This window comes from Acinonyx jubatus, chromosome A3, assembly GCF_027475565.1.
Source record: "Acinonyx jubatus isolate Ajub_Pintada_27869175 chromosome A3, VMU_Ajub_asm_v1.0, whole genome shotgun sequence".
NCBI classification, from domain to species: Eukaryota; Metazoa; Chordata; class Mammalia; order Carnivora; family Felidae; genus Acinonyx; species Acinonyx jubatus.
The window spans coordinates 23,397,134-23,422,768 of record NC_069388.1 but is presented as its reverse complement, the minus strand read 5'-3'; the positions used below and the strand labels follow the sequence as shown (position 1 = coordinate 23,422,768).

Here is a 25,635-nt window from a genome sequence, read left to right as displayed (position 1 = left end):
GAAAGCACTCCTTGCTGTTGGAGACCTTGGGCCCAGTCTCAAAGTCCCAAGGACTTCTGGGAGTGCATGTGGGAAGGAGCTGGGACCTGTGGATAAGCACAATCCCAGCATCCTCCCAGTCCTATCCCATCCCAATGAACATCTGCCAATTCTGATAGAGAGTCCAAGACGGCCAATGTCTTCTTTGGACAAGAGTTGGGACTTTTCTATGCTCTGGAAAACTGAGCATGAACTGTTCAGATGTAGTTCCTAACTATGGCAATAGACCCCTGATGCAGCAGGTTGCCCTAGGACGGTTTCTGGAAGGAGATGAAAGGAACCAAGATTTATGGAGCACCTGTATATTATCTCGTTTAATTTTCACATAAATTCACTGAGGGAGTGGATGGAGCCTCCTGGGAACTTTGTGTTTATTGGCTCTCTTCTCTCTTCTAAATTTCCATTATGGAAAACTTCAAACTCACAAAAGAAGAGAAAATGACAATATGAACCCCCAGGCACCCATCCCCTTGCTTCAGCAATTACCAACATGATGTCACTGCTATTTCATCTACTCTCCCCCTGCCACTTGTATTTTTTGGCTGATGTATTTTAAAGAAAATCCTTGGCACAATATCATTTCATCTGTAAATACTTTAGGACATAGCCCTAACAGATTATTTTTTTTCTTCCAAATTTTTATCTAAATTCTAGTTAGTTAACATACAGTGTAATATTGGTTTCAGAAGTAGAATTTAGTGATTCATCACTTACACACAACACCCAGTACTCATCACAACAAGTGCCCTCCATAATGCCCATCACCTATCTAGCCCCTCTCCCTCCATTAACCCTTAGTCTGTTCTCTATCATTAAGAGTCTCTTATGGTTTGCTTCTCTCTCTCTCTCTTCCCCTTCCCATATGTTCATCTGTTTTGTTTCCTAAATTATACCTATGAGTGAAAACATGGTATTTGTCTTTCTCTTACTGACTTATTTCGCTTAGCATAATATACCCTAGCTCCATCCACATTGTTGCAAATGGCAAGCTTTCATTCTCTTTGATGGCTGAGTAATATTCCACTGCATGTGTGTGTGTGTGTGTATATATATGTATATATATATATATACACACACACATACACACATATATACATATATACATATATACACATATATATACATATACATACACATATATATGTATATACATACACATACATACATACATATATGTACATACACACACACACACATATATACACACTACATCTTCTTTATCCATTCTTCAGTGGGTGGATACTTAGGCTCTTTCCATAGTTTGGCTATTATTGATAGTACTGCTATAAACATCAGGGTGCATGTACTCCTTCAAATCTTCTCATAGATTATTTTCTTTCAAAAAATTCTTTTTATATATTTTAGAGAGACAGAGAGCACAAGCAGGGGAGAGGGGCAGAAAGAGAGAGAGAGAGAGAGAGAGAGAGAGAGAGAGAGAGAGAGAATCTTAAGCAGGCTCCATGTTCAGCGAGGAGCCTGACACAGGGATTGATCCCACAACCCTGGGATCATGACCTAAGCCAAAATCAAGAGTTAGACACTCAGCCAACTGAGTCACCCAGGCACCCCAAATAGATTATTTTTAACACAACCACAAAACCATTATCAAACCCAACAAAATTAACAATAATTTCTTAAAATCCAATTCCTGTTTGTATTCATTTCCCAAAATCGCCTCAAAAATGTCCCTTCCAGCTGTTTGCTTGCATCAGGATCCAGACAATATCCACACATCCTGCATGGGTGACATGTTTCTTACGCTGTTTTCACTTACAATAGTCAGCTCGCTTCCCCACCCCCAACCCCACCAATATTTGTTGAAAAAACTGTCACTTGTCCACAGTACACTCATTTGGCTTGATGAAATTCAGATTCACTTTTAACACATCTCCCTTCCTCATATATCCTGAATATTGGTAATTAGTCCTATAGACCTGACTAAATTCACATTTTGGCAAGAGCTTCTGGAGTGGTTGGGTCCTCCCTTCCACATCACATTAGAAAGCACGTATGATATAGGCTGTCCCACTGTTAGTGATGCTGAGGGTGAGTGCTTGGCTCAGGTGTGTCAGCCTGAGCCAATCACTATAAAATTCACTTGAGGGAACTTAATTTAAAAAACAAAAAATGTTGCCTAAGTCCTAACCCAAAACTCCTGAATCAGAAGCTCCTCCACCTATGTGTTTAAAAGGCTCTCCTAGAGAACCACTGCATTATAAGGGTGTAAGGGTGATCCTGATTCTCCACGTCATTGGAGTCTGTGTGAAGGGCAGCCCACCATACCTTCCAGCTGGTTTCAGGGGCTGCTTCCAGGCACCTTCTGTCCTCATCTCTTTTCAAGGAGTCCAACAGTGATGTCTGAGTTCACTAAGCTCTGATGAGAAGGAAGCCCAGCCCTGAGAAAGGTGACAAGACAGGAAGCATCATTGAGACCAGCCCTTCACAGAGGAGAGTTCTTCTGCAATCACTTCTGTGACTCTCCCCCGACCCTGGGAGCTAGACCAGGCAGGGATCATAATATCCCTTTAACAGATGAGGAATGTAAAGTTCCATGTAGTTATAAAAACTCACATAGTGAGTGGCAGAGCCAGGTATGTACCCAGGACTCTGAATTTTTAGTAATCGCCCCAGGTGGTTATGCTGCAGGTGGTCCAAGAACCACACCTGGAAAAATACTGAATGTTTGGCACTGTTCCATCCTGGCTGCACAAAGCTTGCCCTCGAGGAGCTCACACCCCTGGAGCGGAAGAGAGAGTGTGCTGGTGGCTGTAACGTATGGTGGAAAGTGATCAGTGCCATAAAGATGGTTCAGATAAACTGCTGGGAGGGTAGAGGAGGAATCACTCACTGCCAGTGGGGGAAATCAAGGAAGTCTTTCTGGAAAATGTGGCACTGAGCTGAACTTTGAAGGAGTAAGGCTATTCTGGGTAGAGGGGACAGCACTGGCAAAAGAATGGAGGCAAAAGGAAATGTTATAGCCTTTGGGGGGCTGGAGGGCTTGATGAGATGGGACTGATCAAGTATGGAGGTTCCACGGGAAGGAAATGAAGCAGAGATAGTTGAGTAAGAGTTTTGGGTACCTGCTAGGAGACCCCTGCTGGGACTTGAGCTCCCAGCCCACAGGAACACTCCCCATTGGGGATGCTGGTCCCCTCACATACCTCAATGTGACCCTGCTAATTAATAGTGATCTGTAGTTCTGTGCCAGGAGGCAGATGTGAGCACTTTGCCTACCTTGCCCCATTAATTTCACCCCCATTCTTAGAATGCAGGTACCGTTATTCCCTGCATTTTACAGAAGAAGAGATTTAAAATGTCACACTGCTGCAACATGGCAGAGCTGGGATTCATGTCCTTCTGGCTCCCTCAGACCGCACTTCTGACTACTCCGCTTCCTTGTTTCTCACCCTCTTGGAGAGTGAAGACCCTAACAGCCACCTGCCTATTAAGCACTGGGATCTTCTCCATCCTTCTGCCTTCCTAGCATTCTGCCCTCTCTAGCTCCAGGGAGTTCTTCTGCCCTTGCCTGTCCTTCCATCTCCCCAGAGCAGCCCCCACTTAGCAGGTCTCTTGGGCTTCTGTGCAACAGGATGCCAGTTCCCCCAGTTCTTTCTGCTTTTTGGTCCCTGGAATAAACCCACAGTCCCTTTTCCTTCAAGGGCTTACTCCTATTCTCTGCAGGGACCCAGGCACAGAGGCTACAGAGTAACAGACACAGGCTGAGGACAAAGGTTTAGAGTCTTGCCAAGTACTCAGAGCGCTGCTCCCTGGTTCCCAGTGGAGATCCCTGTGGATGCCCCCTGAGGAAGAGCCTGGTCAGCAGACGAGAGGCCCGAACAGCTTGTGAAGGTGGAAGAATAGGCCAGGAGGCAGAGCTAGGCAGGACCAGCCCCCAGGAAGCAGAGCTGCCTTCCGCTGGCTCTAGCAGCCGCCTTTGTTTGGGATAGAGCTGAGAGATGAGCTCACCCTTCCCCGGTGCCAGAGGAACCAGGACCCGAGGAAGGAACTGGGGGCGGCCTGGCCTCCTCCTGCCAGCTTGCCCTTCCCCAGCAGAAGGCCAGCCCCAGGCTCTTGGCCAACCTTGCACTGATCTTGCCCATCCCCATTTTGCTGAAGACACAGGTGGTGTCAGCAGAGCGGCAGGCATGCTTGCGTCGGGGTCTGCCCCATAAGGCTCTTCTCTCTTCCGAGACCGTAGCCAAAATGGCCAGAGACAATCCTCAGTCCCATCTGATTCTCATGGGTCCCTCAGTTGGGCTGGGCTGGGCAACTTTGCCAGTGACACCAGAGCCAAAGTAGGCACTAGGACTCCTGACCACCTCCTGGGTCCCTGGTAGCCTCCCCTGCACTCGGAACCGACAGGAATGAACTGTAACATGCCTTAGGGCAGGGCAATGAGAGGCAGAGCTCAAATGCCAAAGGTCAAGGCAAGCAAGAGTTTTCAAATGGACAGACAGGTCAGGACTATCAGTATGACAGCCTGCCCAACTCCCTGTCTCTTGTGTTTCTTTCCCAAAGCTGGGGTTACTTAATCCCCCCAAAGTCAGGCCTTGCTCTGTCCCAGGCCCAATCCAGAGGCTCAGAGGAGTTGGCTTAAGAAAATCTGGTAGCTGGAACCCCACTGGCCTTATGCTTCCTTTCTGGTCGATGGGCTTGTTCCAGGCACCAAGCTTCCATCTGATGTCTGGTAACAACAGCTCCTGTGCAGTGCCACACCCTTCACACATATTACCTCATCCAATCCTCACATAACCCTATGAAGGGGGTACGATCTCCCCGTTTTACAAATGAAGATATCGAAGATTAGAAGGTAGACCTTCTGGCCAAGTTCACAAAGCTGGAAACGAAGGAGGTCTATCTGGCTCAGGGGCCCACGCTCATGACCACTGTGCCATGTTGCTGCCTCAGCTTCGTGCTTGGGATCCTGTGTCCCACTTTCGGCACCTGGACTTCGTTGTTTTCACTCGCATTTGAGTCCCTGCCTTGATTTTGGCTGAGGTTCAGTTCTTTCAGAACTAAGGTCTTGCTGGACTGAGAGCCGCCTCACGATCAGGGCCCTGCCTGCCCCTGGACCTCCTGACACTGACTACCAGCCTGCCACCCCCAGACCTCCCCTCTGCTCATCGTACTCCCTGCCCTGGCTTTGCCCTTTTCATCTCTCACCCAGACCCTTCTACCTTCTTCCCAAAAGCGCACGGAAGCCCTGCTTCTGGTCTCCTTCCCCTCTCAGCCCTCCTCAGCGCGGAGCAGCCAGAGTGACTCATCATGTCACCACCCCCATTCCTGCCCTAAACCCCCCACTGGCCAAGAAGCCAATCCAAATTCCTTTGCGTGGCATCACAGAACCCCACTTGCCAGCCTGGCTGACCTCATCTCTCTCTGCCCTCCCCTCCTGCTTTGTTCCAGAGCCAAGTGGAATGAGCCTGCTTGTCCCTGGATCTTGTTTTTAGCGTTCCCTCTGTCAGGAATGCCACCCCCACCCCTCCCTCTCCTACCCTCTGAATCCATTCTCCTGACTAACTTCTTATCTTTCAAGACTTGAGGTAAACTTCACCATTATGAAGCTTTCCCTGCACATCTTCCTTCAAGTTTAAATCACTCCTCCCTTCTCAGAATCCTCACTCCACCCTTACAGACTTCTATTAAAGCACCTGGAACATTAATCTCACTTATTTTGTTTCTCTCTCCAAATCCCCCACTATACCAAGAGTTCTGAAAGGCAGGACTGTGTATGATTTCTCCAGCACAGGGTCTGGCACAAAGCCTATGCTCAGTGTTGGCTGAAGCAATGGGTTGACTGATACCTAAGTGGGTGCCCTGGGCACCTCCCACTCCCCTCTCCACAGGGAATGACCTCTTCCTGGTGGCTGTGCACGAGCTGGGCCATGCGCTAGGACTGGAGCACTCCAACGACCCCAGCGCCATCATGGCGCCCTTCTACCAGTACATGGAGACACACAACTTCAAACTGCCTCAGGATGATCTCCAGGGCATCCAGAAGATCTACGGTGTGTGGCAGGGGAGAGGGGGCTGCTGCTCCTTCTTAAGGGCTGGGCTGTGACTAGCTGCCTGAGTGGGTTGTTTTCTTAAGCAAGAAAAAAGGAGAGGCTATGCTGATATTTTGATAAGATATAAAAGGCCTGCTACCATGCCTCCCTCCCAGTTCTCTGTTCACACTGGTAATGCAAAGGTCTTGTTTTGGTCAAGTCAGTTGAGATGGGAAGACCAGTTTGCTTGAGCAAATGTATGTCAGCATAGCCCAGGCTGCCTCAGCCCCTGGGCTATGAAGCACAGGAGGAAGGCCCCTTCTGGAGGCCTTGATGACCTCAGAGAGCAGATGGCCCCAACCAGAACCCTGGAGGATGGGCGGGATCTCCACAAGTGAGGCAGTGGAGGACTGGAAAGGGGAGGTAGGGACCAAGGTGTTTTGAAAGTAGAATGGACAGGATTTGCTGATAGATCCAACATGGGGGTGAGGGTCAAGGACAACACCAAGATTTCTGGCTTTTCTAATTGTGGGGCAATAGGATTTACCAGTCTGTTGCTCAGAGACCTGGGCTGGGATATTGATTTGGAATCTTAGGTGTCCAATCTATAGCCACTGGCCACATGTGACTATTGAAATTTGAATTTATATTAATTAGAATTAAATAAAATCAAAATTTCAGTTCCTCTGTCACACTAACAACTAGTCACGCATTTCAAGTGCTCAGCAGCCACAAATGGCTGGAGGCTACTGTATTGGACAGTGCTAATATAGAACATTTCTGTCATCACAGAACATCCTATTGGACAGCTCCAACATAGAGGGTCTTTAAAGCCATGAACCTGGGCACCTCCCCACTCCCCTCTCTACAGGGAATCAAGATCACTTAAGGTAGTGATCTGTGACTAGGGGATCATTGGAATTACCTTGGAATTTCCATTTTAAAAATGCTCTCATTGTCAGAGATTGGCTTCTCTTTGGTCTTGGGTGTCTTCTGAGCATCTTGAGTTTTAAAAGCTCTCCCAGTGACACTAATATGCAACCCAAGGGAGAAAACTGACATAGGGACAAAAATAGAGAGAACACCCAGGAGCACTCCAACCTTTAGGGTAGGGTGGGTGAGGAAAGGCTGCCAGCAAAGGAAGTGGAGAAGGAACAGCCCATAAAGTAGAAGGAAAACCAAGACAGAACAGGGGCCTGGAAAAGTGCTCCTATGATCTTGCTACTCAAAGTGTGGGCCTCAGACCAGGAACACTGGCATCACCTAACAGCCTGAAGAAATGCAGAATTGCAAGCCGCCCCCCCCCACCCCCCGCCCAGACCCTCTGAGTCATAATCCCCATTTTATTAAGATCCCTGGATCTTGATATGCACATCAAAGTTTGAGTCGGTAACCCTGGGGTTTGGCAACATGAAGGTCATTGGAGATCTTGACAGAGCAGCTTCAGTAGGTGACAGGGCAGAGGCTGTCCTGGAGTGGGATAAGGAACGAAGGGGAGAAAGTGAGGCTGGCATGTGTAGAGGGAGCAGAGAATGATGGTATGGGACACTGAGCCCAAGAAAGGACATGTTCTCTCTTATAACAGGAGAGAAGAAGAGAAGATATCAGATTCGGGGGTGGAAAGATGAGAGTTCCCATTTAATGACTATTTTCATCTGTTTTCTCAAAGATTGGGAAGTAAAAAGTGGGAGAGGGAACAGGAGGCTGGAGGGTGACAGACCTCAGCTGCCAGGGTGATGATGAAGCAATGACAGTGGGAGGCAGGGAATGGCTGACCCTGTCTAAGATACAGCCCCTCTCTGCAGGACCCCCAGCTGAGCCCCTGGAGCCCACCAGACCCCTCCCCACGCTCCCCGTCCGCAGGATCCACTCACCAAGTGAGAGGAAACATGAGCGCCAGCCCAGGCCACCTCGGCCGCCCCTCGGGGACCGGCCGTCCACACCGGGCGCCAAACCCAACATCTGTGATGGCAACTTCAACACAGTGGCACTCTTCCGAGGCGAGATGTTTGTGTTTAAGGTAGGGCCAGTCAACTGGTGACACCCAGATGGTCCTCTCCCACTTGCTCCCCCTCTGTGGAGCAGGAGAAGGCTGCTGCTCTGGGATTAGGCCCGCTTTGGGCCTGGACAGGAGTTGGCCCAGTGGCCAGGACTTGGGGTCCCTTTCTGGTGCTGCCGGGCGAATTGACTTGTTTCTAAGAGAAGGTGGGTAGACTGGTGATCTTATACCTTCCCAGGGGTTAATGCCGGGGGAAAGTGCTGGAGACCTGCTGGTCAGCGACTTTGAGCAAGTCGTCTCCCTTCTCTGGACCTCAGTTTCTCCATCTGAAAGTGGGGTCATTCCCTTAATGAAGGGTGTATGAAGACTAAATGAGTGCATGGCCATGAACATAGCAGCTTGGAGTAGGGGCTGACATGGCGATGGCAGAGTCTGTCTCCAGATCCTGCCAGGGCTGAGAAGCTGGGACTGAGGGATGCCTGATAGAAAGCTGGCCAGGCTACATCTTGTCACTTGTCCTGGTCCTATCACATTGGCCACTGGCTGACTGGGTGGCAGCACGTTTGGTTGGTATGCTACAGGTTGGGTTACCAGGGAAGTGGACTCTGAGACAGTGTTGAGAATGCAGGATTTTGATTAAAAAGTACCTTTGGGATCAACATCTGTGGGTAGGAGGGAAGGAAGTAAGACTGGGCAGAAGGAGAATATAAGCAGCAACTAGGACCATTGCAGAGTCGCCTACCCCTACAGGGAGTCCTATAGCTAGCATGGCCCATCAGAGTCATCCCACACAGGGCCCCAAATAGCTGGCACTTTGTACCTCCTGCTTCATTCAGTCATTGGATGAGAAGGGGCATGACCTTGGGGGAGCTTGCTGAAGCTGAGGCCATCCCCAGAGAGGCCTGCAGTTGAAAACAGCCTGCTGACCACATTGCGGACCGCCAGGGCAACAAGCCCTCCACGGAAAGGGGTCTGGTCAGGGTGTCTCCATCACACTGGGTGGCTGTGCGGGGCTGCTCCATTCCCCTCAGGGAGCTCTCCCAGCAAGCTTTGAGGACTGAGCAAGAATCAGGTGACACAGGTCAGCACTGATCCTGCCTCTCACAGAGTGGCTCTAGGAAAGTCACTGGCCTTATTTAAGATTCTGTATATCTTGGGACGCCTGGGTGGCTCAGTTAGTTAAGCATCCAACTTTGGCTCAGGTCGTGGTCTTGTGGCTCGTGGGTTCGAGCCCGGCATCAGGCTTATAACACAGAGCCTGGAGCCTGCTTCGGATTCTGTGTATCCCTCTCTCTCTGTCCCTCCCCTGTTCGTGGTCTGTCTCTGTCTCTCACTTTCAAAAAAAAAAAAAAAAAAAAGACTCTGTATATATCAAATCTACTTCATAGACTTGTGCAAGTCAAACTAAAGTTTTAAAAACAACATGAAAGTGCTTTGTAAAACACCTTGAAAAAAACGTTTCTAGTTTTTGTACCATCTTTTACAAATCACATTCATTCTGATCCCCCCATTCAATGGTTCCTAGGCAAGTCTGGGTTTTACCATCTCCATTTATTTTATTTTAGTTTTTTAATTTGAGAGAGAGAGAGAGAGAGAGAGAGAGCGCACATGAGCAGGGGAAAGGGGCAGAGGGAGAGTGAGAATCCCAAGCAGGCTCTGTGCTCAGCATGGAGCCCCATGTGGGACTCGGTTCCATGAACCCTGGGATCATGACCTAAGTCAAATCAAGAGTCGGATGCTCAAACGACTGAGCCATCCAGGTGCCCCTGTTATCATCCCCATTTACACTGAGGGTCCTGGTAGGTTACAGGCCTTGCACAGATTGCCTACCAGCCAAGGGCTGTACGGGCACAAGACACTAGTTTGAAGAAGAGGGCTTTCATCAGATTCTTGACCTACTGAGCTGCCATTTATTTAACATCAACCATGTGCCCTGTGCTGTTCTAGGTACTTTACCTATTACCTCTCCTCTGATCCCCAACATTACCCCCATTTGTAGGTGAGGTGCTTGCAGTACTGTGCCCACGGTCATGCAGTGCTAAGTGAAGTAAATTCACACCCAGGTCTCGAGGGATTCCCACAGCTTCCTTCCCAGGGTTCTCGCCCTGCTGGATGGAGCCAGAGGGTGAGGAGGGCATTCTGCTCAGGTTCAGTGGCCAGCCTTGTGAGTGGCCCACTGATGTCAGTGACTCTCTGCTGCCCTCATGTGGCCACTACAGGCCCCTGGCACCATCCCTTCCAGCTCCTCCCCACCTCATCCCTGCACCAGGCCAGTCTGCTGTCTGTCTCATAGCCCCTTGGACAGCAAGAACCTTCAGGAGGCTTATATGAAGAGAGTTAATGGGCATCCTGTCTTCCTCAGGGCATTGGAAGCTAGATGTGATAGACAGACATCACGGAGGGTTGCAAGGCTGGGCCCAGGGAAGTTTTTGGGTTATTTGGGCTTGAGTCCCAAGGCTGAGATCCTAAGTTAAGGCAGGGCCTGCCATGCTTCTTTCTCCTCCCCTTACCCCCCAGGATCGCTGGTTCTGGCGCCTGCGCAATAACCGGGTACAAGAGGGCTACCCCATGCAGATTGAGCAGTTCTGGAAGGGCCTGCCTGCCCGCATAGATGCAGCCTATGAAAGGGCTGATGGAAGATTTGTCTTCTTCAAAGGTAATATAGCCTGTGCTAAGAGAACTGTGACAGTTCCCTGCCCTTTCTGGGACCCCCTTTCCCCATCTGTACACTGGAAGAGGCGGGGTGAGAAGCAGATGCCCTCCAAGAGCCCCTCTAGCCCTAACAGAGACACTGACTTCTGACAGGACTAATCCCTGCAGGCAGGCCAAGCACAGTCCAGGGGAATCAAGTCATGAAGTAATTGTTGAGGGTCTGTATGTTCCCAGGTTGGTGGGACGACAAGGCTCACCCACGTCCAGGTACAGTGCTCCATGGAAGGCCATCCCATCAGTTCTGTAAGAGTTGGTTGGGAGGAGGTCACACTGGCTGGAGAGGTCAGGGAAGGAGCCAGGGGAGCTAGCATGTATGGCATGTCCACCTAGGGCTGGGTTGCTTCGCTTCAATTATCTTGAGATGGGCCCAGCCTCAGAAGGGTAAGATACAGATAATTAGTGAGAAGTGAGGAAGGCAGTCCAAGAGGAAGGGACAGCATGGGTAATAGAGTAGTGTGGGGATATGCATGTACGTTGGAAAAGCTTAGAAGACCCACTGGACAGCCATGGAGGCCCACCTTGGAGAGCGGTGAGCAGTGGCCTAGAAGGGAGAGTGAGAGAGAGTCCTAAGGAGCCTTGGTTGCCAGGCCAGAATGCAATCTTGACCCATAAGAGAAACACTGGTGTCCACTGGGTGCTTGTGAGCAGCAGAGAGCCAGAGGGCAGGCAGCAATCCAATAGAGCAGAGGTGGGGAGGCCATTTCGGAGTCGGTTGCTGGAGGGGAGGGAGCGAGTCAACAAGGCCCACACCAGGGAGGACCAGTGAGGCCAGAGATGGACAGCTAAAAGATGCAAAAGGCTTCCTGAGAGGCTGAACATGGAGGGGAGAAGGAAAGAGAGGGTCAAAAGTGATGCCAGGTTTCTTGCTGGGGAACCGGGGGGCAGAAAGGTGAGGAGGGAGGGAGCACACTGTGGAGGTAGTGACGAATTCCAGAAAGCAGACCTGGAAATGCCCAGAGGCTGGTGTACACTGGGTCAGGGCTCTTGGGTCTGGGGCTCAGGTCCAGTGGGAGTGGCTGTGAGCCCTCAGAGTTGGGTGTCACTGGTGGAAGGTGGGGAGTACTAAGGCATGCAAAGCCACAGGAGTGGCTGAGGATGCCTGAGAGAGAGTTAAGGAGCAATTCACATGAACGAACAGAGGGTGCGGCACGGAGGCTGGGCAGCATGGGGCCGGTTGCCCAAGATCTGCAGTGACTGGCTTCTGGCTTCTTGCCCCCATGCTCTGCCAGGGCCAAGGAGCCTCAGTCTCCCAGAGAGGCTGTCAATCAGGCCTTGCACTGTTTCCCCCGACACTGTGGCTCTGTGAATGACTTCAGTCCTAGCAAAAGATGGACAAGTGGCACCAGCCACAACCTGTGGCATTGAGTGACTGGGAAAGGCTGATCCTGGGTTTCTCTTGGCTACAGGTGACAAGTACTGGGTATTTAAGGAGGTGACGGTGGAGCCTGGGTACCCCCACAGCCTGGGGGAGCTGGGGAGCTGTCTGCCCCGAGAAGGCATTGACACAGCTCTGCGCTGGGAACCTGTGGGCAAGACCTACTTTTTCAAAGGCGAACGGTACTGGCGCTACAGCGAGGAGCGGCGGGCCACGGACCCTGGCTACCCCAAGCCCATCACTGTGTGGAAGGGCATCCCACAGGCTCCCCAGGGGGCCTTCATCAGCAAGGAAGGATGTACGTAAGGGCCTGGCTGGGTGGGGAGTAGCCCGATTTTATGTAGGTCCCAACAGGGCCCATGCGCATACTCTCAGGGTATCCAAGTTTGAGAAACGGTGTCTAATGGTAAGGACAATTGCCTCACATCTACCCATGTTCACACAGTAAATTAATTCTCTTACCAGCTACCAAGCCAGGCTCTCATCTGCAGAGATGACTCACATTTAAGAGATGTTTTCATAGACTGACTTCACTCTTTCAGACAGCATTTCTCAAATAGTGGACCTCAGATGTACTCTAGGGCTTCCTCGAGTTATCAAATCTGAAAAGCAATGATGGATACAGGTGCTTTCAAAGGTGCTTTTTTTTTTTTTTTTTTTTTTTTTAAACAAGGCTTGAGGGCAGGAAGATGGAAAGAGAAGCCTTTTTTATTTATGAGACATTTTCTAAGCTCCTCCTGGAGGCCAGGCTGGGAGCTTCCCAGCAGACTAGAAGCTTCTCAAGAAGAGGGGCTGGGTGTTGCCAGGTGCAGGAATCCATGAATGTTTGTTAAATACATTTCCCGTGATCTGGTCAAAAATACAGACTCTGGAGGCTGGCTGACTTCACATCCCGCCTCCACCACTTACTATGAGTTTGAGCAAACCATTTAAGTTTTCTATGTCTTCATCTATCAGATGGGGATAATAATGGTACCTACCTCATTGGGATTTGTAAGAATAAGGTAAATTAAGTAGAGCACTTAGACCAATGCCTAGCACATGATCCATGCCATGTGAGACTTAGCTGCTATCATCATCATCATCATCATCTTGTTGGTGTGTTTTAGTTTTTGTAGAATGACAGGTGTCATCCATTCCCTCCACAATGATTACTGAGAGCCAAGTTTTGTGGGAGAGCTGGGGAAGGAGCAGAGAATAAGACTTGCATTGCATCCCTGGCTCCCATTCTAGAGGCAGAAAACAACTAAGGTGGCAGCAAATGCTCTAAGGGAAAGAAATGCAGCCGAAGAGCTATGGTGGGGGGGTGGGGGGTGGGGGGTGCTGGGGAGGGCCCGTTAGAGAGAGTTTGTCAGGAAGGGCTCTCTAAGGAGATGTCACTGGTAAGAAAGCCAAAAGTCTCGGGGGGAAGAGCTGCTACTGATGGCTCTCCTGTGTACCTGATGCTTAACACACATGGTCTTGCTTTCTGGGAGCCTCAGAGACAAGTGACATCAAGGACTTTGGCCAATGAAAGTCCCAGAGTGGTGAGCCAACCAATAGGAGAGTCTGAGTTGCTTTGCTGTCTGTACACTGTCTGGGCCATGAAGGCTGTTGCTGGGAGCCTGGTGTGGCTGCCCAGCCCCTCCACCTCCTTTCTCCTTCTCCTCCTCCTCCTCCCCCCTCCTCCTCCTCCTCCTTCTTTTCCTTCTTCTTCTTCTCCTCCTTCTCCCTCTCCTTCTCCTTCTCCTCCCCCTCCTCCTCCTCCTCTTCCTCTTTCTTCTTCAAGTTTATTTATTTTGAGAGATATAGAGACAGTGTGAGTAGGGGAGGGGCAAAGAGAGAGGGAGAGAGAGAGAATCCCAAGCAAGCTCCAGGCTATCAGCACAGAGCCCGATGAGGGGCTCAAACTCATGAATTGTGAGATGATGACCTGAGCCGAAACCAAGAGTCAGATGTTTCACTGACTGAGCCACCCAGGTGCCCCAGTCTCCACCTCCTTTCTTTCTAGCCTCTTCTCCAGCAGTGTCCCAGAGACCCTGCATCTGTATTGTGATGCAAGCCAAAGAAAAGCCACAACTGTGACAAGGTGGTGTCCGCTGTCAACCAAAGGAGAAACCTGGCTCCCTGCCTCCCTTGCCTCAAGCAGAAGCTAGACTGAGGCTCTAGAGCTATGAAGGCAGTGCTGTCCAAGCCATAGTTGGGAACTTGATCTCACCAACATGGGCGGGGTGGAGGGGAGGGTTATAAGGTAGGGAGGCACAAATTGAACTTATCAATTCTACTTAAAGCCCCTCAGTGTCTTCCTGGCACCTGTGAGACGACAGGCCAGGCTGCTCCAGGTCCCGGGCGCACCTCTTTGCAACCGTGCAGGTCACACTCCGAGACCCTGTCACACTGTTGGCAGAGTGTGCTACACACTGCCCTCCCCCCACCTGCAAGCGACCCAACACACTGCTCCCACCACTTCATATGCCCACCCCTCCTTCAAAGCTCCTCTGGGACGCCAGGGTGGGAGAGGCGTCCTTCTTCCACACTGCCACAGCACCCTATGCCCTCTCACTCTGGCCCAGAGCAGGTGCAGGGCAGTACCTGGGAGTAGTGATGCTGGACCATGTTTCTGCAGATTACACCTACTTCTACAAGGGCCGGGACTACTGGAAGTTTGACAACCAGAAACTGAGTGTGGAGCCAGGTTATCCACGCAACATCCTACGTGACTGGATGGGCTGCAACCAGAAGGAGGTGGAACGGCGGAAGGAGCGGCGGCTGCCCCAGGACGATGTGGACATCATGGTGACCATCAATGACGTACCAGGCTCTGTGAATGCCGTGGCTGTGGTCATCCCCTGCATCTTGTCCCTCTGCATCCTGGTGCTGGTCTACACCATCTTCCAGTTCAAGAACAAGGCAGGCCCTCAGCCTGTCACCTACTATAAGCGGCCAGTCCAGGAGTGGGTGTGAGCAGCCCAGAGCCCTCTCTGTCCACTCGGTCTGGCCAGCCAGGCCCTTCCTCATCAGGGTCTCAGGGGCAGCTCTGGCCACTGCCCACCGGGGCCAGAAGGGCCCTAGGCCAGGGGTCGTGCAGCTGAAGTGGTAGGTACATTGGCCTAGGCTGAGCATGAGGCAGGGAGTGATGGTGGCTGTGCCCCAGGGTGGGTGTCTGGCAGCCAGTTGCCAGCCTTCTGTCCTGGGTGAACTGCTCCCTATGCAAGGGAATAGGCCAGGCCCCATCAGGAGGCAGGGACCATGCCAGGAGGAGGCCCTGTGGTCACTGCATCCTGTGGTTATCAATGAGGCACCACAGCTCTGTTCCTGGCTGGACCCACCACCTTCTGTGGAAGCCAGCACTAGCACTCTCAGCCCCCTCTGGGAGATGCCACCAATCCTGGTCCCCCTTTGCCAACACCTGCTGGTCAGATGTCCCCCTGCCCCCACCCCACTGTCCTCTAAGGCTACAAGACCCCTGCTGCCAACATGGCGGGCAACAAGCCCGGGTTTCCACTGCTGGCATACAGCAGATCCCTCAGGAAACCTGCTCCACATCAGGGTCTCCTTTGAGATCTAGGATTTAGGGTCACATGTTGCAGGCAGTGTTGTGGCCCAGCAAGGTCTGACAAGGACCCAGCTGTCACGTCGTGAATATTTAAATGTCCTGTTACTACTGTTTTAAAAGTCCCATTCTGCAAAGGCTGTTTGAGGCGTTAGGTGAATTAGAGGTGACTATCTTGGTGATGAGGCCAGCGTGGCCGGCCCTTCCCCAGGAGACAAGGAACAAGGTGCTGCTAAGGCCACTCTAGCGCCTAGACACCCCAGGAGCTGGACCTGCTCATGAGGCTAAAGGTCTGGGGCAGGAGCTGATCCCATCTCTGGAGGCTGATCTGAGTTCTGACTATCCTCCACTTCTCTGTCCCTCTCCCCATTCTCCCAGTCCCCAGCCCTGTTGCTTATGGCCTGGGGCTCAGCCTGACTAGCTAGGTGAGGCAGAAATGGCTCCAGGCCAACATTCTCATGGCTTTGGGGGTAATGGGCCCAGGGCAGCCTTCTCAAGTGTTCAGAGCCCACACCCCCAGTTACCCTGAGGCCAACTCAATCTCTCAGCTTGGAAGCAGTGTTTATACAAGCTTGGCCCTTGCTAACCCTGCTCACTGGGCCCATCTGCCTGCATTGCAGTCCCAATCCTAGGGGCCCATCCTTCACAGTCTCTGGAATTCCTAGGGCTCAGCTTGCCTCACTCCAACCCAGTGGAGGCAGCCCTGTTTGTCACTGAAGAGCCCTAGGCAAGACTAATGGGTTCAGTGATGCCCACTGGCTCTCTGCCAAAGCCAAAAGGTGGTACATCTTCAGGGTGCTGGCAGAGTCTCCGATGCCACTCTGGCCCTCTGGGCCTGCATGGGCCTCGCCCCTACCCTGTGGCCTCTGGGCTTTGGGTTGGCTTAACCTGTAGCAGACAGGGACTACTATTGCCCTGGGAGCTGTCTTGAGCAAAATCTCTCTTGTCCCAGAGGCACCTATGTGGGTCCACTATGTTCCCGGGCATCATCCTTCTGTCTTTTCTCATTTTGACCAAGGGCGGGCTCCCTGGGGTGGGTGGGGAACAACTGCAGAGATATTAGTGATTCATAGGTTTGTATAGTGTTTTATACTTTGCAAAGCACTTTATTAGCTCATACCTGTCCACTCACATGAAACTCGTGTAGGCCCTGGGAAGCCTAGGGTAACTCTCACCGTGCCCTCAAATGAAGCACAGAGAGATTGTTTCTTGCCCAGGCCATCGGGTGGGCTGGCTGGGCCTTGGGTCCCCACCTATGGACCCTTCTAGGGTCCAAGATGAGATCAGAAGTGTCTCTTTTATCCATCTTTTCCTGGCCTCCCTTCTCCCCTTCCCGGTCCCTCTCCACTCCTCAGGTTGGTGCTCTCTCTTTTTGAAAGCTCTAGGCTCCCCAGGCTCCCCATTGGCTCCTGGTACTACCAAGGCCAGCTGAGAAAGAGCAGGAGATGGAGGCAGGCAGCTCAGGCTGCAGATGTGAGGGATGCAGGGCCAGGCCCAGAGAGGGCTCAGCCTGGAGGCTTCCAATCTCGGATTCTCCTGTCTTGTGGTCATCTGTTTGCCCATCACCCCAGGACAGGGCAGACAGACAAAGGGGCACTGCACTGGGGACCCCAGAGCCCAGCTTCCCCTCGGCCCGGGGAATATCACAGCATTTCAGTGTCGGTCACATTTTAAACTGATCAGCCTTTGTATAATGTTTTTTAAATCATTTCTAAATAAAACAAAAATACAGAGTGTGTTGTTTTCTTGGGATATAGGAACAAGGATCAGGTTCTGGGAGTGGCCTTAAGAAACTTCTGGGAGAGGAGGAACAGGGTGCTTTGGGGTGTCTGGGAACTGTCCCATGCATCTCATCTACCAGCCCAGCAATCAAATGTCCCCTCTCTCAAAAAGGCTGGCCCCAGAGGCCCAGTGTTACTGGGGTTCCTAGAACACAACCTGATAATGCCTCACTGGGATCCAGGATGGCAGAGCAAGCCCCCCCAGGAGAAGTACAGGGAGGGTCACTGTGGCAAGGTCTTCTCCGAAGCCAAGGCACATGGTGCCATAACCAGGGACAAAAGCAACAGCCCGGTTCTTAGCAATAAGGAACAGACGAGAGGAGGTGAGGTCAGCAGTCTTGGGGTCTTACCAGGAGTCCTGGCCTGGTTCTGGAAGCCAGGGCCAGGGAGGGCTGCCCCAGAACCCAGACGGCTGGAGAAGCTGTAGGGTGGGGGTGAGCACGAAGGTTTAAGCTGGTTTGGGTGCAGGCTAAGAAGCGAACAAATTCGGAAGGAACTAGAGGCGAGCCGGTGCCCCATGGCGAGGCTGCCGAAGAGGCCCTGCCGAGACCTCCTTCCAGTCCTCCGTGATCTATCTCCTCGACTCTTCGAGCCTGTCCTGGGCGCCGGGGTTGGAAAAGGACGACAAGAGAGGAACATAACAGCACAACGACAGTTGGCAGCTGGCAGTAACTGCGGAGGGTGTCGAGTCAGTACCAGGAGGTGCAGGTGATGAGGAAGCGCACATCGTCCAGTGGTCCCCAGGGACTGGGTTCAGGCTGGGGCCGCTCAGGAGCCTCGGGCGCCCCGGGTTGGGGCCGGGGCTGGGCCTGCACGGGCTCTGGGGCGCCCTGGCCACCGCTCAGCCGAGCACCCATCGTCTGCAAAGAGAAGCCGTTAGATGCGGGTCAGCTGCACGCGACCCGGTCGTCCCGCCACGCCCCGGCCCTCCTCTCTCACCGCGAGAGCCACGGGTCTCCAAGGTCCCAGAGCCGGCGACTGCACTCCGCTGGCCTGCGTACTTGCGCTGGGAGGAGCCGGCGTCGTGACCTCACCGCACGCAGGCCCCGCCCCCTAGCCGCTGCTGCGGGGTTGCGGACCCGACCCCACCCACCAGTAACTGGCCAATGCTGCTCCAACATCGCGGGGCCCCGCCCCGCACACAGCAGGAGACTGAAGGAGCCGCCCAGGAAGCCACAAAGGACTCATCCAGAGCTTCCTGGCTCCACAGGCACTGTAGCTAAGGGAGGGCGCCTGCCAGTTTTCTGAGAATCTCCATGGCACCTGGCAGCCAGGCCAGCAATCTCCATCCACTTTGGTCAAAGAAGACAAGACTGCCCTGAAGCCAGGTGCTCCAGACCCCTTACAGGTCCTCATTCGGGCCTAGAGGAGAGCTGGAACATTCTCATATCTTAAACCCCAGAAGTAGGAGGCTGAAGTCGCATGGAAAAGGCTAGAACTACAGTAGAGAGTGCTTCCTCCTCTTGCCCTGGGACAATCATCAACCCCCATCCTGATGATCCCGGGACGAGGGTGGGAAATTGTGAGACTGGGGGGGGGGAGTGTGTGTCCTACCCACTTTCCCCCAGAACAATGCTAGGGAAGGAGGGTTGCAGGTGGAGGCCCCCAAACAACACATTCAAGAATAGCCAGGCTGCCTTTTAATGGGGGTGGTACAGGAAAGAGAGTGGTCAGTCAGGAGCCGTTAAGGCCTGACAGACAGCACAACATGGCAGATGTTTGAAGTAACTGTAGATTCAGGAGATGGGCACAGGTGAAGAGCTGGGCATTCAGCCACTCACTCCCAGTCAGTTCTCTGCCAACTGGCTGCCTGGCTGGGTGGGGCAGAGGGAGCCAAAGTCCAGAGGCAGGAACCCGCAGAACAGCAATGGAAGGTAACTCAGGTGAGGCTAGAGAGAGAAGGAACACTGTCAGTAGGTGCTTCTCAGAGCATACCCCACCCTTTATTCTTAAGATGCTTGCCTCCACCCTCACCCCTTTGTTCCAGCTCAGCCCTGAAGAGCCACATTCAGAGCCCTTTCCAGATTACACTGCTTCCTTGAGTCACAATCCAGTCAGAACTCTCAATGCTTAAAAACTAACAGTAACTCCTTCCCCACTCAACTCAATTTGTTCACTGTTATCAATCACAAACCAGAGCCTCAGAACTCAAGTCCAGCAAACATCAGAGAAGGGACTAAGGGGATTCACAAGAGAAGGGATGTGCCCAGACCACAAATCCCTCAGTGGCAGGGATGAGGCCAGAACATTCTTCCTGGAGGTAATAAGTACGTATACAGGGGCGCCTCGGTGGCTCAGTCAGTTAAGTGTCTGACTTCAGCTCAGGTCATGATCTCATGGTTTGTGAGTTCGTGCCCCGCATAGGGCTCTGGGCTGACAGCTCAGAGCCTGGAGACTGCTTCGGAATCTGTGTGTCCCCCTCTCTCTGCCCCTCCCCTGCTCATGTTCTGTCTCTCACTCTCTCTCAAAAATAAACATTTAACAAAAGAAAAATTACAGGAGATATAAAATACATGTACAATTATAAAACTAAAGTGCATACTTTTTAAAAAAAAAATTTTTTTGTAACATTTATTTATTTTTGAGACAGAGCATGAACGGGGGAGGGACAGACAGAGAGGAAGACATAGAATCGGAAGCAGGCTCCAGGCTCTGAGCCATTAGCCCAGAGCCCGACGTGGGGCTCGAACTCACAGACCGCGAGATCGTGACCTGAGTTGAAGTCGGACACTTAACCAACTGAGCCACCCAGGCGCCCCTAAAGTACATACTTCTAATCAACTACCTGACACCTTCATTATCAGCTCTCATGGGCACCTCAAACTCAACAGGTTCAAAACCAAAGAAGGATAATGAGTTTTGGCTCTTCCTTTCCAGTATCCATTTCTGTTCCTTACCTAACTGCATAAGCAAGAACCACCAAAATACTGACCAGTACTGGTCACTGTGGGCAATTCTGCCTGACTTTAAGAGCAATTTCTGAAGTTTTACCATTAAATACAACATTTGCTATAGTTTTCTTGGTAGGTACCAATTATCAGATTGCAAAAATTTCTTTCTGTTCTTAGGCTAAAAGGTGTTGTTGTTGTTGTTTGTCCTTTAACTAAATGATTGTGTATGTACTGCCTTCTTTGTAAGATTCTATGTTCCACAAGGGCAGGGTGGGTATATCTTATTCACCAAAGCATGATTTTCTGGCACGTTCAAAAAAAAGTTACTGAACAAATGACAGAACTACTGTACCACTTTCCTATTCAGACCCTTTCAACTACTCTCTCAATTCTGATTCCCCATCAGAATTACCCAGAGAAACTTATTAAAATAAACCAAACATGGTTGGGTCTCACTCCAGAGTGAATTGGTAACTGGGGGGTGATGCCAGGAATCTATATTAACAAGCATCCCAACATAGACTAAAGGTCAAAATCACAGGCCTACAGTCAAAACTTCTTGACATGGGAATTGAGGGTCTTTGACACTCTGACAATATTACCTTGCCCTTTCACACTCTCCATACTTTCCCACCTCTGGGTCTGTCTGAAGTGCTTTCCTACTCCATCTCTGCATATTCAAATGTCTATTCATTCCCCTGGGCCCAGACTAAACGATTTGCCCCCGACAAAACCTTCCGGGATACCAGAGTGTTTCACTGGAGCTTCCTGAGCCACCTAAGGCACCTTTTATCTCTTCTTTGAAGGCAGTGAAGAGTTATGTGTGGCCTCTACAACTTCTCGGCTACACTGTGAGCTCCTAGAGGCAGGACACAGGGCTAAGTTGCCTGCCTATCCTACATGGAGCCCTATCGACAGGGCTCAGTGAACATCAGATGAACAAATGAATGAAGAAGGGAGAATGAAGGGTAATTCTGCCTGTTGTAAAGTAGGGGGTCTGTCACTGGGTACTTGCTCTACTATGGGCATATGGGGTTTCTATCCTCATAAAGATTGCTGGGATACTTGGGTGTGGCATGCCTTGAGAAGAACCCTCAATGGGAAAAGGTGAATATCAGCACCTGCTGCTCCTCCAAAGGAAAAAGAGATTCCAGAGCCTCATACCCCAGAACCTCCAGGGTTAGGCCCAAGATCCCACTTTTTTCTTAAACCCACAAAAATCCAGACGATTGTGATTTTGATGCAATCCCCACCCCCCCCCCCCCCCAACAAGTCCTTTAGGGTCTCCTTAGTTTCTAAGAGCAACTTCCCCTCCTTCCCTCTGCAAACAGCTCTTTTTGGTCTCAGGCTCTGGGCTGCTGGCTGGGGACACCGACACACAAGCACACACAAACTACAAAACAATGTGGTCAGTGAGAAAATAAGACAGACCAGAGGGAAGCTTTGCCCAGAGAGGGGACACTGAGCTGAGTCTTCAAAGATGGGGATGAGCAGATACTCAGGCAATGCTCACTGGCTGTACCTTGTGACTGCTCAGCAACGCACAGGTGTGCCCTCACACACAAGGACCCACCGGTATGAATGCAGTGTGGACCCATCCTAGGTGGCATCTCCCTCCTCTACCCTCCAAAGGCAGAAGAGAGACCCAGATACCTGTCAATGAGGGAATCCCGCATGCTGGTCGCAATGGTGCTAGGCTGGGCTTCGTTCAGCTTGAAGACACTCTCCACCACTGACAGCTCTGTGCTGGTTGTGTCCAGGCCACAGAAGGCACACCAGTCATTCACCACCATCCCAGCGGCAATTACCTCGCTGCCTCGGTTCACAGTGCCTGCCTGCCAAGGGAGAGCTCAGTGTGGATCATGGCACCAAAAGCCACAGTCCTGCCACTCCCTGGCGAGGACTATCCCCAAACCCCGCTCCTTGACCTGCATCCCCAATCGCAAACTGTAACAGATAATAACTCAGATCCTTAACGCTAGGCAAAGGATCTGCCTCAGGAGGAGACAGAGATCAGAGAAAGGAATGCTTACCACAAGGGGGACCTGAAGAAGAGAAGACAGCTCATCTTGGTCTTCAATTGAAGTCTTGGGATGTACCAGTCCTCCCTGATTGCTGAAGACACAGTAGCTTCCTACTAGCACCTGGTCAGCCACTGTCTGTCTGAAGACTTCCACCTTGAGCACATCAGCCAAGATTTCTTCTGTTTCCTGTTAGCCAAAGGCACTGTACTCAGGGCCCAGAACTTCCAGGTCAAGGAACCAGGGGCCCTCCACACCCAGAACCACCCAGGGCTTGGCTCCCTAAGCCCCTCATCCCTCTGCTACCTAGCTGCATATGGAAGCTTCATGCAGAAAAAGCAGGAAATACAGGTTGGAGCAGAGTCTAGACCAGCTATGGAGTCCCTAATAGCTGTGCATGCCCTGAGGAGGCAGGGGCTGGTCTCCACATCACCCTCTTCCCTCTAACCCACACTCAAGAGTTCAATTGTCAATCATCTCTCCTGGTCCTGGTTGCAGGATGGGACGGAGCAGTCTCCCTGATTTTGGAGGATTAATACCCTCCTCAGCTTCTTTCTGGCACTGGTCACACCTCTATTATCACTATTCCAATGAGTGCCTGAAATCTGAGAGCCCAAGTATAAAGAGAAACCACAAGAGACACCCCTAAGTCCTGCCTGACAGGCAAGAACAATGACTAACCACTGACTAGGCGGGTCCTGTGACTCTTGGGCGAAATTGGGCTACCTTACCCTGTCCAGGTCTGGGTGGACCAAGGCCACGTAGTCGTTGCAAGTGGTGACATTGCCCAGGGCTGAGAGCCGCTCCTCCACCCGCCGGATCTGCACTGAGTCTGGGAGGCAGTTGCGAATGTGCTGTAGCTCCTGGTCAGTGGTGTTGTTGGGGACCAGGAGACCATGTCTGTTCCCTAGAGATCCAAATTAGGGGGTGGGGCAAGAATGGACCACAAATACACAAGAAGCCTGCTAAGCTTTGGGGGTTTTAGATACAATCCAGCCCAGTCAGTTTCCCCAGGAAAGCTTTAGGCCCAGACCCCAGCCCGCTAACCCATTGATCCATACAACACCCAGGGGACCAGGAGTCCCATTGGGCAGGCCAGAGATAGCCCAGGAATTTGTTCCAACACACCCTGCCCATTTTGCCATCATCAACCAGGGGGGACCAGGACTAACAAGAGGAGCTCTTGGCGTTAGCTATGTATTTTGCTACTTGAAAACTGAGGTAACACTACACACCTATCAGAATGGCTAAAATGTTTAAAAGAATGCCAATACCAAATGCTGGCAAAGATACATGGAACAACCAATAGGAGTGTAAATTGGTCAACCACTTCAGATTATTATCTGGCATCACCTACTATATAGAATATCCGCATACCCTGTGCCCAACCAGTCCTCTCCTAGGTATTACACATCCAACAGAAACATGTACATGTGTTCACTAAAAGACATAGCAACCCTATTCATATTAGAACTGAAAACTACCCTAATGCCCACTGTCAACAAAATGGATGAATATAATGTGGTATATTTACACAAAACACAATACGAATGAACAAACTACAATTATATTGTGACAACAATAACTAAACCTCTGCCTGCCTCCACAAGAACACAACTCTTGAACTTCTAAACTCTGAGTTACACCCATTATATATTAAAAAAAACAAAAACAAAAAAAAAAACACCAAGCGACAAGTCCAAAGGTCATAGTTAGGGCCAAAGAGTGTTTGGCCTGAATAAGAAAATACACAGAGGCTAAGGTCATCAGGCTTATAATTTAAAAAAACAAAAACAAACAAACAAACAAAAAAACCTCCCATATGACCCCAATGAACAGAACTAGAAATAAGGGGTGACAGTAAAGGGAGACAGATCCAGCTCAAATAAAGGACCAATGGCCAGGATCAACAGTGCTGAGAAGTAGGGGAGTGGGATAGGGATGCCACTCAGAGACATGGTAAAGCCAATTTAAGACTTAAATGGATAATGAACAAGATGACCCAGAATCTTAGCTTGTCATTTTGTAGAGGCAGAACTGGATCCTCAGAAAGAGGAAGCAACTTGCCCAGAGTCAGTGGCAAGGGAGAGAGGACATTTCCATCTTCCCTCCCAGGTGTGGAGGGAAGGTGTGGTACTTGGTGAGTCACTTGGGTTCCTTGAATCTTGGCTTCATCATTAGTCAGATTAGGCCAATAAGGCCTACCTGCCAGGGTCTTCGTGAAGAAGGATTGAAATCAAGTTTAAGAGTGAAAGCACTTAATGTTATTTGTTTTCCTATGATCCAGAAGCTTTTGCCAGTGATAGTCCCTGATCTGAAAGCACTTAAAAACAGGGTCCGGCACAGGCCAGAGAGATTCTCTAGTTTCTGGAGATAATGGATGAAAGCCGGAAAATCCAAGGGTCACTAGAAGTCCCCTCCAAGGCTACAATTAAAGGCTCTGGGAGGATCCACTCCCTCGCTCAGCGTCTGGCTTACCCACACACATGCGCCCGATGATGCGGCAGCCAGCGATGGACGCGTGCACCACGGGGATGGTATCGGCGAGTTCGCCCTCGAACACACTGTAGGGATGTGGATTCAGTGGTTAAGGAGCTGAGGGGTCTGAGTCCCCAACTCCCAGCACCCTCTCAGCCATCCAGCCACCCCACTGCCAGCAGACACCGGAGCTCCCGCCGCACCTGTAGAAGTTCTCCGACCCTCCGATGGCCACCAGGCAGTAGGTGTTGGTGAGTTTGGCAAAGCAGCCGATCTCACAGTTGTTCTCGAAAGACGCTCGGACCGCCATGAGGCCTAAGGGCTGCGGGACCGGGAGTTCAGGGCCAACAATTCTCTCCCGGCCGTGGGTCCGGGTCTCCCGGCCTCGGCCCTTCAGGGCCCGCCGGGACCGCGCCCCTCTTGGCCCCTCAAATCTCAGGTCCCGCCCACTGGACCCCTCTAGACTGTCTAGCCCGGAATCCTCCGACTACCACTCAAGACGCGGGGAGCCCAGAACTGTCCCTTCCGGCGTCCCTCCACACCCGCTCACCAAACGACAGCAAGCCCCGCACGCTTCAACAGCTTCCACTCGGCCCTAGGTAGGTTTCCGTTTCCGCCTCAGCCCAGGGAGACTTCCGGGAGAGCTGAGTGCCCCCGCTTACGCAGGCCACCGTAGCTCCACCCTCTGGGAGGAGTCTATGGTTGCAAGTGTTCCGGTCTGGACCCCACGTGGCCCCGCCCCACGCATGCTCTCATCCAATCATTCCTTCATTCATTTATTCAGGCGCTTTTTAGGAGGTACCATTGACCGAGACCTGTG

General features: G+C 51.4%; 4 protein-coding genes across 6 annotated transcripts in view; 1 reads left to right on the top strand and 3 right to left on the bottom strand.

Annotated features, from left to right (window-relative positions):
* EDEM2 (ER degradation enhancing alpha-mannosidase like protein 2) overlaps positions 1-12,711 on the bottom strand; it is a 120,336-nt gene extending 107,625 nt beyond the window's left edge. The window contains exons 1-2 of the mRNA XM_015071129.3: positions 12,575-12,711; positions 2,323-2,435 (exon numbers count right to left, since the gene is read on the bottom strand). The gene's annotated coding sequence lies outside the window, so the exon portion shown is untranslated. The remainder of the gene's footprint in view (positions 1-2,322; positions 2,436-12,574) is intronic.
* MMP24 (matrix metallopeptidase 24) overlaps positions 1-17,377 on the top strand; it is a 45,112-nt gene extending 27,735 nt beyond the window's left edge. For all 3 annotated transcript variants that reach the window (XM_053200040.1, XM_015071139.3, XM_053200041.1), the window contains 5 exons: positions 5,886-6,047; positions 7,832-8,046; positions 10,543-10,681; positions 12,144-12,410; positions 14,718-17,377. In XM_053200040.1, the coding sequence (XP_053056015.1) occupies positions 5,886-6,047; positions 7,832-8,046; positions 10,543-10,681; positions 12,144-12,410; positions 14,718-15,055 (1,121 nt within the window). In that variant the 3' untranslated portion in view covers positions 15,056-17,377. The remainder of the gene's footprint in view (positions 1-5,885; positions 6,048-7,831; positions 8,047-10,542; positions 10,682-12,143; positions 12,411-14,717) is intronic.
* MMP24OS (MMP24 opposite strand) lies at positions 1,383-18,937 on the bottom strand. Its single transcript, XM_027069935.2, has 4 exons — positions 18,365-18,937; positions 13,093-18,285; positions 12,575-12,714; positions 1,383-2,435 (listed from the first exon to the last, which is right to left on the bottom strand). Exon 2 carries the CDS (start codon positions 18,280-18,282, stop codon positions 18,115-18,117), a length of 168 nt encoding a protein of 55 aa, XP_026925736.1. The 5' UTR covers positions 18,283-18,285; positions 18,365-18,937; the 3' UTR covers positions 1,383-2,435; positions 12,575-12,714; positions 13,093-18,114.
* A 113-nt stretch (positions 18,938-19,050) lies between these two features.
* EIF6 (eukaryotic translation initiation factor 6) lies at positions 19,051-25,517 on the bottom strand. The gene is made up of 7 exons (XM_015071119.3): positions 25,366-25,517; positions 25,019-25,137; positions 24,816-24,901; positions 23,069-23,244; positions 22,350-22,526; positions 21,970-22,151; positions 19,051-19,314 (listed from the first exon to the last, which is right to left on the bottom strand). Exons 2-7 carry the CDS (start codon positions 25,123-25,125, stop codon positions 19,305-19,307), a joined length of 738 nt encoding a protein of 245 aa, XP_014926605.2. The 5' UTR covers positions 25,126-25,137; positions 25,366-25,517; the 3' UTR covers positions 19,051-19,304.
* Positions 25,518-25,635: the final 118 nt, after the last annotated feature.